Consider the following 14072-nt stretch of genomic DNA (forward strand, 5'->3'; position numbering starts at 1 on the left):
CAGTGGGAGGGCTTCTAATGTCCTGGCCCCACTGCTGGACCTCCTGATGGCACTGGTATTTCTGGCCACTGTGTGACACAGAGTGTTGGACTGGATGGGCCTTTGGCCTGATCCAACATTGGCGTCTCTGATGTTCTGATGTTGCAGGTGAGCAACCACTTGCGTGAGCTGCTGCACCTGGTTCACCAGGTCTGCTAGCTGCAGAGTGCCTCTGCTTGCTTCTCTGTCCATCCTGTGGAGCGAGCGTGTAGGGGGTGCCAGCAATCTGTCACAGGCTGGAGTGTGGGCAGAGCGAGAGATAGTCCAGGTCCAGTCCGAGGTCAGAGCCAAGAGGTAGCAAAACAGGAGCCAAATAACAGAGTCCAACACACAAACTGAAAGCGTAGTAGTTGAAGCCAGGGTCGAGGAGCCGAGAGTTCAGAGCATGAGTCAGGAACTGAGAACATGGGCGAGGTGGGTGCGGAAGCGTTGTCAAGCCGACGAGTTGCTGGCACAAGGAACCAACATCGAGTGGGGAGCTAAATACTCCTCAAGGCCTGCTGTCAATTAGCGTTCAGTGCGTGCATCCCAGCTTCTGCTAGAACTCAGGGCTGAGGAACTGCCTGCTGTGCAAGCACGCCTCCTGCCGCCGGGATGCTAAATCCTGACGGAGCTGGCTCCGCAAACGTGTCACCTGTGGAGGCAAGTCAGGGGGACTGTCTGCTGTGCATCATTCTTCCTCAGCTGTTGCTGGGACGGGCAGTATGAATACACCGACGGGCTCTGCGGCTTCATCAGGGTCAGGTGTGGGTTCTGCTGGGGTCGGGAGCTCATCCTCAGTAGCACTCATGACAGTAATCCAAATTGGGCACCGCATAAGAATTAAGGAGAATCTGCAAGTCTCATGTGATTAATATACAGGATACATGGTAAAGACCCCAGACCCAGCCTGTGTAATTCATAATGTATCCTCCCAGAACTCTTTATAATCTGCCTTGGTTTTCACCTTGTCCTGAATAATTCTGTATGATCTGCAAATTTAGCTACTACACTGATCATCCAGGTCATTTATGAACAAATGAAATAGCACCAGTCCCAATACCAATCTTTCTGGGACCTCACTGCTCACTGCCTCCATTGTGAGACCTGTTCATTTATTCTTGCTCTCTGCCTCCCATCCTTTACCCAATTTTTAATCTGTAAAAACAGCTGCTCTCTTACCCCATGGCCGTTAAGTTTAGGAGTCTTTTGTGTTAGAACTTATTAAAAGCCTTTAGAAAGTCCAAGTGTATCTACAGCAGTTGAGCAGATTACTGGGGGGGGGGGGGGCCCACCTGGAGGTTTCCATGTCCTTAACCTTACATTCATCACACAGCCTTTTTACATTCACAAACTCCTGAGACTGGCAGCTCATTGTTTCTTTTAAACAAGTGAGATGGATTAGCCTGGAAATGATCTACTTGCAGTCACTGCAGCACTATAGTACAGGGGGAAATATCCACATGAAAGTGGGGGATCTCTTTGCTTACAATTAAATTGAGAACTTTGTAAAAGAAGTTGGTGACAAATTTAGAGTTTGGAACTGTACCACTAATGTGGTAGACCTATGACTTTGGTGGACAAAGGACTACTATTTGTAATCACTTAGTTAGACTACTGTAACATGCTCTCCGTGTGGTTGCCCTTGAAGCTACTTCTGAAAATCTAACTGGTGAGAAGTACAGTAGCCCAAATCAGGCTTGCACTTTGAGCACACCATGCTGGTACTAAAACAGTTTCACCTATCAAGCCGTTCATGATCTGGGACACACATACTTGAACGACCACCTCTCCACAGATACATCCACTTGCCAACTCAGATCGCTTCTGGTGGTCCCTTCTGTCCTCCAAGCATGATGGGCTTCAATGAGGGCTCATTCCCTCTCTTGTCATAGCGCTATGGAACTACCTTCTACATGAAGTCTAAGAGCTCCCTCTCCCTTGTAGTTTCAAGGAACATGCAAAATGCTACTTTTTCAAACAGCATTTGCTGGATAGTACTTTAATGTGGTTGTTGATTTCTCTGTTGAATCTGGAGACTGGGCTGTGCACTTTGATTTCTTGGACACTCTCTGCTCATGGTCCTGGAAACCTGGAACCGACCTTGAGTCTGATCATGACCAAAAGGGTTGATAATGCCACACATCTAGATCTGTGTACACAACCTGAGGGTCCCAAAAGCTAGTTTTCAAAATTTTACTGGAGAAACGAACTATTTGAATACACCTGAGTTCTTGAACTGCTTACAAAGGAATATTAAAAACCAAGCTTAAACTAAAATTTATCCAAATGCCCAGCAAAATCTGGGATTTTTTTTAACAACATGAAAATCTCTTTTCTGATTTACCATGAGAACAGAAACAACTTGACAGTCTACTCTAATTCACAAACCAGCCAGCTGTTCAAGAAACCCACCAGCAACTACACCAAGAAAGAAGTCAGTAACAGACTCTGCTGACTAAAAGGTTTGCAAAGGATCCATTTGTAAGGGGCCAGGCTGTACATTGTCGTTGTTTTTTGCTTGGCACCTTAAAACCGGACTTCTGTTCCATATCAATTTTCCATATTATCCCAACATACTGGATCAATTTATTTGACCATCAAATTTCCTGTAATCTCTGAGCTATGGGTAGAGATGCAGCTTCTGGATGGCAAGCAATCCATCCCTTTCATCACAGCTTATCTGAAGAAGAGAGCAGTGACTCACAAAAGCTCATGTACCCTGCCACAATTTTTGTTAGTCTTTACAGTGCTACTTAGCTCTTGCTCTTTCCTACTACTACAAACAGACTAACAAAGCTAACCATCTTGATCTATCAAAGCTTACGTATGTATAAACCTTGTACACATTTTACTTAACCGAATGTTTGTGACCTGTACTCCTTGATTTCCCATCTTTAAATAAGGTGTTTCTTTAAATGCAGTTCAGGTTTTGTGTGGGCATCCACAACACTACAGCCACTAAACTGGCCCTTTTCTGGCTGAAAGGTTATATTTACAACCTGCAAGCTTCTGTAAGAATGTCAGGAAGCCCAGCTGCCATTTTTAAAATATGTGATAATTAAACTTTCTAGTATAGTACAGAGCCAATCAAGTTGCCAGTCACCACAGCAGCAATCTTACGGTGTACACATTTTTAAAAAATCATGAGAACTGAAGCACTCTGTTCAACAGATCTAGAAAAGAGAGAAGACCCCAGTAAGTAAAAAGCACTGAATAGATCAAAGACAGCTTCAACTACATTTCATGACAATAATCTGCTCTTGGAGTTTTATTCATATTCATACTTTCATTCCATTGAAGATGAAGGTAAACTACTGTTGGCAATAGAAAGTGGCTTTCTGAGCTACGGTAAAGAAATGCGAGATATTTAAGCCTCATCAAAAATGTTTTGCATAGACTTCTCATGTGCATGCACACAATAAGCCTTCGAGCTACACAAAACCTGACCTTTCATAAGCTATGCAAGATCTGTATCATTTATAGGTCATTTTTATTGACTGACAAGGGCTTAGTGGAAGAGGAAACAAAGGAACAAATAATTTACCTGCTCATCAGAGAGCCTCAAGTCAAAGACCAAGTTTCAATAGAACTTCAGTGCATGTTCATTTTAACCCAATACTAATTTGTTTTAAAGATAATTTTTATCTTTATATTTTAAGGATGTCTAAAAAATGAAACAGTCTTTTAGCACAATAAGACACTACTTTGTTAAACCAAACACAGTTTGTTCAGATACTACAATAAAAAATACAACTAAGAACAGTTATCCTCTAAAGACAGTGTGACAGTGCTAAAGATGGTGTAAAGCCTCTGAAGGTGCTTTAGGGCTGCTTCGTAGTTTATGGCAGCAAGTACCACAGATCTTCCCTGCATTTTTCTGCAGGCCAACTCTAGAATACCAGTTAAAATCCATAATAGAATTTCCATTGACCTATTAGTAATACAACACCAAATCATCCTCTTAGAGACTTCCAGATGTTGTAGTTCAAATTGTGGCACGTGGATGGAGGTGAGTCCTGAACTTTTTCATTTCCTTCAGCATGCTGTAATTTGCGACCATTCAAATAAACTAACCAGATTCAAATGATGAGCCAAAAGGTTCATTACAAGTAATCATAGTAGCAAGCAAGATGTAAACAAACAATTATTCCACTCTGTGTGTGTGTGTGTGCAAAGTGCTATCTAGTCACAGCTGACATATGGTAGCCCCATAAGGCAAGAGATGTCCAGAGGTGGTTTGCCATTGCCTGCCTCTGCATACCCTGGACCTCTTTGGTGGTCTCCCTTCCAAGTACTAACCAAGGCCAACCGTGCTAAGCTTCTGAGATCTGAGTGTGGTCAAGATAAAGACCAACAATGAACTGTGAGTTAAAATGAGCAAATCGTAAATAGAAGTGTAAATCCACCCCCTCCGAAACCTCTTGAGCGATTGGAATCGTGCTTTGAGAGGGACGCCTCTCTGACGCATTTACATAAGAGAAGGAGGGGAGAGAGAGAGAGAGACAATTGTAAACGGATACTTTGAAGTGAAAATCCCCCCCAAAAAAACCTCTTGAGTGAGCGGAATCGTGCTGAAAGAGGGATGCCTGTCTGACGCATTTACATAAATGGAGGAGGGAGGGAGAGAGAGAGACGACTGCAAACGGATACTTTGGAAGGACTCTATAAGCGTAGAAACCTGTTGTGGGAGATATCCATGAGCATCTAAGCGATTAAACAGCGCATAAGCAATTTTCAGAGCCGGGGAGAAAATGATTTTATATTGGAAATAAAGTGTTAAAATGGCGGACACTCTAAAAAAGTCAGCAAAAACAATTCCGAAAAGAAGAGAAGTGAATGTTATGGAACTCATAGTGGAAGCCACCAGCTTGCCGAGATAAATCAACAACTCGAGTCCCGGCAGCTGCAGTTGGCAATAATAGCAGAAAAAAACGGAACAGGGGGCTGTCAAAGCAAAAGAGATGGACACTAAAACTAACAGCAATCTCAAAGAGACAAGGAGGAAAAGCATGAGAGAAACAGAAAATTACAAGGACTTAATTCCTTTCCTGCAGGTGTCTTCAGAAAGTGTCATCTTAAACCCAGATGATAGAAAAGAGTTTGAATCTGCCCCCAAGATCAAGAAGCCTTTGAGATGCCACTGGGCCCCGAGGATGAGACCAAAGAGGAAGAGGCTGAAGATCGGCGGTTTATCCCTTCAGAGGTGGAGGAAGACTGGGCTGCAGAATTTCGAGTGAATGTCTAAGAAGCCATTATGTTCGCCACCCCTGGCATAGATGTAAAGGCAGAAGGACTCTGAAAAATTGCCTTTATGAAGCGAGCTGGAGGAGATGCTCTGGGGATCTTCTCATAACAAGTAATAAACTAACATATAAGCTTAGAAAGACAGGATCTCACAAAGTATATTGTTTATTAACAGCCTTTTTAGTATAGTGTGGGTTACTTTCCTTTCTCCCTAGTGTAGTCCCCCCCCTTTTTTCTTTGTAGTTTGTGTAGTATTATAAAAAAAATAAAAAAAATCCCCTCCGGGGGCTTTAAAAAAAAAGAAAAGAAAGAAACTGTTAAAATATAGTGATGTTGGTTAAGGTTAATGTATTTTTCCACTTTGCAAGTTGCTTTGGAACCTTTTTTGTTGAAAATCAAATAATAAAAATCGAAAATATATTAAAAATAGATGGGAAGAAGACAGCTAAGCCACACTAGCCAGCTTTTGGGTTTTATTTTTATTTCTTTGATTCATTTATAGCCTGCCTTTCTTCCCAATGGGACCACCAAGTGACTTACATTGTTTTCTTCTCCATTTTATCTTCACAACAACAAGAACCACCCCATTAGATATTTTAGTCTGAGAGAATGTGAGTAGCCCAACGTCAGCCAGCAAGCTTCAATGGCAGAATGGGCACCTGAGCCTGGGTTTCCCAGATACTAGCCCAACACTTTAACCACTACACCACACTCATCTTTGAAAGCACACTATGCAGCCCTGACCCAGACAGCCCTGGCAAGCTCAGTCTCATCAGATCTTGGAAGTCAAGCAGGGTCGACTCTGGCAAGTACTTGGATAGGAGACCTCCTTAGAATACCAGCAGTCAAGAGGTGGGGACAGGCTTTATTCAGCCACCTCTCTGAATACACTCCAGGCCCCCAGTAGGGGTCAGTCACCAGAGGTCACCACCACTTCCAGGCACACACATACTCACATGTGTGCGCACATACACATGTACATGCACATATGGAAAACAAAAAACCCACTATGCCTATTCTGTCTTGCTATCTGAAATGTGGTAATGGGGAGGGGGCAGTTGGTCAGCTTGCTATTCCTGGAGCATGACAGCTTGAATGGGCAGAACTGTGGTTCATCTCTCCCCCTGCTCCCATGCTAGCTTGTGGAGTGAGATGACCATCACACCAACTAGACGGAGCCTTTAAACAGCTGGGCAGGTACAGAGTGCTAGATGTATAGCAGGAGAATGACTCTAAGAGTTATTGCTGGCAGGCAGCAGGTATCCTGTTTGTTTTCAGCAGCCCCAAGGAGTGATGGGAAGGAGTGGTGTCACTAAGCAGGAACTTGGGACAGCTGTGGGGATTTTACAAACTCCTGGGAGCCAAGAAGGAGGAACAGGAGGGACTTGTGAGTCTTTGATATAACAAGTGCATTTCCTCCTTCCAGCTGCCAGAATAAATAGGAATTAAATAGTAAGGCACTGAAATAGCAGGTTATTGGACAGCAACACACATTACAGGAGGCAGCTAAACTGTACAGAAAAAGAACTTGATTCTTTCAAACAAATTTTCCCAGAGGATAAAGAAAAACTTAAGATAACCACAGCTCTTGAAACCCTGTTTTCTCCTCTGTGTAGCAGTGTTCTGTTAGTAAATCCAGGTTTTAATTATATACATTCTCTCTCACAACTACTGAGGAGAAACCTTAAACCCCAGAAAATAATATAAATATGAAAAAACAATAATTGCTTCCCTGAGATTTTTAATGAAACTATAACAATAGCAGAATGTAGGCTTCCCAGGTCCCTCCAGGCAACCGGTGGGAGATGGGGGGACCTACCAGTAGAAAGAAGGCCTAGACCACATCGCTGGTGACACACAGGAAGTTGTGTCATCACATCAGCAACTTCCAGGCCATGCTCTAGTATTTAGGCAAAATCTCTATGGAAAAACCAGCTTCTACCATAGAATTTTTGCCCGAATTCCAGAGCATTGCTCGGAAGTTGCTGGCATGATGACGTCACTTCCTGCGTGATGCTGGCAACATGGCCTAGGCAGCTGGGGCAGGGCTAGCAGCAGGAGACCCCTCGCCTCCACTGGGGGGTCTGGCAACCCTAGCAGAACCAGCACCAAAACAGGTTACTTGCACTGCTATCCTAAGCAGTATTACACCTTTCTGAGTCCAATGAAATCAAATAGCTTAGGAAGAGTAACTCTGCTGAGGATTACATTGTCTGCCTGCAGTCCTGAAGGCACTTCCCTGGGAGTAAGTTGCAATAAGCCACATGGTGCTGCCATACTGAGAGTACCTTCAGGAAGTTAAGTGACAATGGGTGGATGCGACTCTACAAGTTTCTACCCTTCAAAAGGGGGGGGGAGCCAGTTCCATCCCCCCGATGCAGAGTCTCATCCTTTCTTACAAAGAGCTAGGATACTCTCACTGACTGCAAGGGGTCCCCGCATAAACACCATTTAAGAGGCAATTTATAAGATGAAAGGGTTAGGGTGGAGAAGAGGATTTATACATGAAATCTACTACCAACTTTGACAGTACAATTCCTTCTTTTCCTCATATTAAACAAAGAGAGAATAGTTACAGGAAACAATTTTCCATATATCTGCACCTAGGGTTGCCAGCTCTGGGTTGGGAAATACCCAGAGATTTGGGGGGAGGGGGACCCTGGGGAGGGGGGAGGGTTAGGGAGGAGAGAGAACTCAGCAGGGTTATAATGCCATAGAGACCGCCCTCCAAAGCAGCCATTTTCTCCAGGCAAACTGATCTTGGACACCCGGAGATCAACTGTAATAGCAGGACATCTCCAGCTAATGGCAACCCTATCTGTACTTAATGGAAGATAAAAGGTTGGCAACCCTATCTGCATCTAATGGATGATAAAAATGTTTTTACAATTTGGTGGAATGAGAACAGATTACCAAATTAATGTGAGGTGACAGAGCTTACCCCAGGCTAGTTTGTCATCTCTGTATTTTATTTATTATAAAATATTTATTTAGATATTAAAGTATTTATATCCCATTTTCCTGCAAGGATTCACAGTTTAGAGGAATAAGCTAGACGTACTAATGCAGATTCCATACCCTGGTCCTGGCCAATAAAGCATACCCTCATTGGCATTATTTCATGTATAATTAGGGTTGCCAGGTCCTAGGCTCTCGCCAGCCAGGGGTGGGAGGGAGCTTTCCAGAAGTGGGAGGCCAGGGCAACGATTCCATGCTCAACATTCCCAATGTGATGACATCACACGAAAGTGAATGTCATCATGCCGGGGACGTCGCACAGCAACACTCTGGTATTTTGGCCAAAACTGTATGATTACCATAGAGTTTTGCCCAAAATACCAGAGCGCTTCCGTGTGACGATGTCATGTTGGAGACATCTCGCCAGATCATGACTGTTGGGGGTGGGGCTTCCCCCAGCAGCAGCTGGCTGGCAGTGGTCAGGAGCCCACAAAATCAAAAGCTCCCTGGGGGGTGGCAACCTGGGGGGTGGCAACCCTATGTATAATGCCTACACCTCCCAATAAAGTGAAGCACATTCCATTCCAGAACATTCTGCCACCCAACTAGCAAGCTGTCAGCTGTATACTTATGCTGTGAATACTGGATCTTTTTTGTGTCTACCTTTGGGGCTGTAGGGAGCATGGTATATTTTTTCTGCACTACATTTTATATTTGCCCCCAGTTGTGGGAGGTGAAAGTGCAATATAGGAGAAATAGTACTGAAATAATCAGTACTAGATGCACTGAGTAGCCCATATTTTATTGTTTGCTATGACTACATGCAACTTCTGTTATATTTCCCACCTTGTAAAACAGAAGGGCAAACCAATATATTACAGACCAACATAAAAATACAAAGAGAGTTTAATGTTCACTTTGTTTTGGCTGCTTTACTGTGTCAAGCTTTACAAAATCCACATCTGAAGCATGTTACAATGTAACTACCTGATGTAACCACAAATACATTAATTACGATTCAGTCAAACTAGATTCCAGTGCCAAAAGGGCATAAATATTACAGCTTCAATTCTTTTACTCACACACAAACCAAGCACATTCATAACAAACAAAATATCAATTGTACTACCTTACTTCTAACAGATTAAAGTACAAAATAGCACATACATTCATAATACTCTACGTTTTGGTAAACCTTTCTAAGCAGTTATATGAAATAGAATGTTTTAACACAAAAAGGCTTCATATTTTCTTTCCCTGCAATGTGCATTCTGAGAAAATGAAAAGGCAAGATTTCTCAAGAACACAATACTAACCTTCATTCCTGGGTAACATTTCTTTACCCTCTGGTGTTTTATCTGGCATCTCAGCTGAGATCAGCTTAATGAAACCTGAGGGACATAAAGAAAGGAAACTATTCTCATACAGAGGCAAGTACATTGGAGCAAAAGAACACTTTTCTACAAGTTTGGTATATGATTACAAACTATTTCCCCTCCAGCATGCCCCTCTTCCACCAAAAATGCCACTCCTGTCAACAATGGAGTAACACTGCTAACAAGTATCTTAACTGTATCTTAATCATATGATAATAATCTTGAGTGAAGTAGAGACAATTACTTTTTTTAAAAAACATAGAATTTATCTAGGTGTTAGAAGTTTGCAGACCAGAATGACTATTTATAGGGGCTCTGCTATGAAGTCTGGAAAACTGATAATGAAATAAAGTTAATATGCTGTACCAATCAGGGTTCTAAGAGGGCTAGAGCAATTTATTATTTGGGAATTTGAGCCAAACTGGTAACTTGAGCCGAAGTGCTCTGCAGTCATTCCAAAGCAAGACTGGCAACAGGCCAAGTTTCAAAGCTTGATGCAGCCCTTCAAAATCAAGTGTACTTTTAACTACCAAGTTAGATTCCCCAAGCATAGTCCAATGTAGCTGGAGCAATGCCACAGCACTATAGCTATCTTAGTCCTGTTAACAGACCAATTCATCTCTGAAGAATGGTTCCTAGATAAAAAAATTGTTAGTCCAGTGCACTTCTTTACTTAATCCATAACCCACCTTTCTCTCCAGTGGGAACTCCAAAGTGGCTTACATCATTTTTCTCTCCTCCATTTTATACTAGGTTTGCCAAGTCCCCCCGGCGACGGATTGGGCCCCGGGGGGAACCCCACCCCGGCGTGTGCGTCACCAGGAAGTGACGTTATGACGCCAGGCACGCTGGGGGTGGGGCCACGGTCATCCGAGGGAAAACTCTATGGAAAATTCTATGTGCGCGCTCCAGCCGCAGACTGGGACTCCCCCGGTAAGGAGATTTTTCAACTTGGCAACCCTATTTTATACTCACAACAACCCTATAAGGTAATTTAGGCAAAAGTGTATGACAGGCCCAAGGTCACCCAACAACCTTGGTCTCCCAGATCCTAGACTGACACTTTAACCACATTACCACACTGGCTCTCAGCTGATGCAAAAGCAGCAATCACTGAATTTAGTAGGACTTACTCCAAGTATGTTTGCACAGCACTGCATCCTTAGAGATAAAAGCCAATACTGAATCATCTCCACCATCCTAGCCATGTTAATAATATTGACAAAGTAAGTGAAAAACTACAGCATGTTGTATATATTTAGGATTGGAAATCTCTTTGTTGCATTTTCAAGTCTCTAGAGAAAGCATAGGAACATTTGAAACTGCACTTAGTATTTTCCCAGAAAAGTGAGTACACAGAGAACTACTCTGTTGGCCCCAGTCAAGAAAAGAGACCTTCTCAATTTTAATTAGATTCAAGTGGGTAGCTGTGTTGGTCTGAAGCAGCATGAAGAAGTGTGCGTGCACACGAAAGCTTATACCTTTGAATAAAACTTTGATGGTCTTAAAGGTGCCATTGGACTCAAACAGTGTTCCTTTCCTTAATTTTAATTAATCATTTAACACTGCTGTGAATGTGTCTATCTAAACAATCCTCCATCAGCACAAACTATCCACCATCAACCCTGCATGTATGACACTGACGGAATTTCCGGAAGTTATTTAGAAGTTCTACCTCAGGGTCCTCAACATGGTGTCCATGGGCACCATGGTGCCTGCCAACACTTTTCCTGGCACCCACCAAGTGGTTTTAGAGAGTGGATACGTCTAGATGAGGCTCCTGCCCATGTTGGGTTGCCAGCCCCCCCCCCCAGTTCCGGGCAGGGGTTCCCCCACTTCTGTGGGCTTCAATCCACCCCCGCCCAGCTGGTCACCAGGGAAGCCCTACCATCAAGCCCCACTTCCAAGAGCAACCACCTGCCCAGCCACCCATCTCCCTCCCCTCCTGCCGAATTTAAAGGGCTTCAGCTGATTGATGGGGACCAGCCAGGGGCCCTTTAAATCTAGCAAGAGGGAGGGAGATGGCCGGTTGCAGACCATATGCTCAGCTTACAAAAAGACCCTTTAAAGGGGTGGGGGCCACAGCGTGTGGGGCTGATTTCCCAGCCCTGTGCCACAGCCGCCACCCTGCTCACAAAAAGACCCAGCTGGTCAGTGGACCACATGGTCTCCATCGATCAGTTGAAGCCCTTTAAATTGGGCAGGAGGGGAGGGAGAGGGGTGGCCAGGCACGTGGTTGCTCTTGGGGACAGGGTTTGGGGGCATCCCCGCTCACCCCCAGAATGCCCCCCAAATCCCCCCTCTGACTGGCCATATAAATGAAAATAGCATTGTTTTGGGGGCAGCTAGCACTGCAATGTTTGTTCTATTCTCTCTCTCTCTTGCTCTCACTCCTCTTTTACCAGTGGTTTTTTTTTTTAGTACTCCTCTTCTCCTTTGCACTTGGGCTTCCTCTGTGGCTGGTTCAGCCTCCCACTTCTGCTATTTTGTGGTTGGTTTCACCTCCCATGGAGGCCATTTTGTGGCTGTGCCCACCACTTTGTCTCAGAATGCCAGAGGTGCCCACAGGCTCAAAAAGGTTATGGACACCTGTTCTGCATTAATACTGAAATTAATTAAATCAGAAAAAAACTATGCACCCTCCTATGTCTTTGTAAAATTTATATATGCTTAACAGCAGCTGGCTTAAGCGAATATGAGGGTCTAATTCTAAGGGCTTAGCAAGCATACTTTATCACTCAGTGCTCATTAAGGCATATCATATTGCTTGTGTTTATGTTATTTCATCAATTATACCATAGCAACATAATAAAGAGTGCTAGTTATTTATACAGCTTGACAGAAAGGGTCTTAGAGAAGCTAAATGCCTCCACAGAGATTGTAAAAATGATACGATAATTAAAAAAAAGGAAAACAGAAAATCACACAAAGAATTTGAAAACTATTTCATTAGAGGCAAGAGCCCAAGTGGTGTTCTTACGATAGGATTTGACACCAACCTCAGCAGGCTACAAACATTTTACAGTTTGATATTTAAAATGGATAGATTACTGCCCCATTAAACAAACCATAGCAGAATAAATTTTGCAGTGTAAGGTATAGAATGGGGAAAGGAGATAAACATTTAAAAACATAAATAAAATGATCTAGTAAGTGCCAGGAAATCTTAGACAATCATCTTCACCCTTGCCAACTTCCATGCCTAATTTTAAAGAGATGTAAAAACAACATCAAGTAGCAATTTGCTCAGACTTCAATTAATTTCCCTTGCCAACAACATACTCCTCAAATTTGAAAGCATAATGTTACCAGAAGCCCTCATAACACGTTGAAATAATTTATTTAAAACCCTAACTTCTGATACATCACCACAACACCAATCTATATTTCAGCACACATACTGTTGGTGCATTAAACTTGAATTCACCTTAATGACGTAATCCATAGCAAAGACCTCATATGCATACACAACAGAAAAGAAATGTGCAAAAGGGATCCCAATCGAAGTTGCAGAAAGAATAGCAAATGGCACTGGAGTATGTAGCCACTATGGCACAATCCACCAATCATGGAGCAACATGCTGATGATGTACATCTGAAAAGCAGACAGAAACAGACAGTTATAACATCGTGACACAGCAACACTTCCCTGATACCAGGCCACTGCTGCTCATATGTTGAACATGAAGGAAGGAACAAAGAGAACCCAGCATGCTCCAGTGGAAGGAACCCCGTGGCATGACCAGGAGAAACTGTGGAGTGAACATACTCTGCAAATGTGAGTTTGAATCTCCTCCTCCTGCCCCCGCAACCTTGTTCCCTTTTGCCAGACGCATACACAGGGAAGCATGCCTAGTCACTCCAACCTCACACGACTCTGTAAATGAAGGCTACCCTGACAAACCACCCAAGAGTTCTCTTGTGCAGGGGCTGAGATCTAGGGGTAGATGGGGCTCAGCAGCACCAACCGCTTGCCAGGAAAGGAGAATGCAGATACTGGGGTAGCAACAAGGGACACTCAACTGCACATTTACAAAAGACATCCCTGTCAACTCTCCATGTATAAAAAGAACCCCAGGAACCATGGGTTCAGATAACCACTAGGCAGACACAGTCAAGATAGCAAAGCTCATCTTTTGGTCAGCAACAGGTTGAACAGCAGCAAAACAAAAGTAAGAGGCTAGACTAAAACCCACAGCTCATACACTCCAGAGCACTTCTCTAATCTCACATGCACCGAAGAAGATGATGTCCAGAGGTCATTTCGGGGGGGGAACGCGGGGGATCGCAGATCCCCCGGGTGAGGTACGGGGGTGGGGCACATGACAAAGCCCCGCCCCCTGCTTCCGGCCGCCCCACTTCCAGCCCTCATTCAGCCAGGAGGAGGCAGGAGAAGAGGGAGGGTAAGTTGCTTCCTCCCTGCCTCTCCCCACCCCTGCCTGCCTGGGGCCAGGGAGGGCCTTCGCGGGGCTT

At 43.8% G+C, this 14072-nt stretch overlaps 1 protein-coding gene across 1 annotated transcript in view; it reads right to left on the reverse strand.

Annotated features, from left to right (window-relative positions):
• Window positions 1–9592, reverse strand: part of PLEKHG1 (pleckstrin homology and RhoGEF domain containing G1) — a 132975-nt gene extending 123383 nt beyond the window's left edge. The window contains exon 1 of the mRNA XM_015410146.1: window positions 9540–9592. Coding sequence (XP_015265632.1) covers window positions 9540–9588 — 49 coding nt within the window. The 5' untranslated portion in view covers window positions 9589–9592. The remainder of the gene's footprint in view (window positions 1–9539) is intronic.
• Window positions 9593–14072: the final 4480 nt, after the last annotated feature.

This window comes from Gekko japonicus, unplaced genomic scaffold, assembly GCF_001447785.1.
Source record: "Gekko japonicus isolate JY-2015 unplaced genomic scaffold, Gekko_japonicus_V1.1 scaffold646, whole genome shotgun sequence".
Lineage (NCBI taxonomy): Eukaryota > Metazoa > Chordata > Lepidosauria > Squamata > Gekkonidae > Gekko > Gekko japonicus.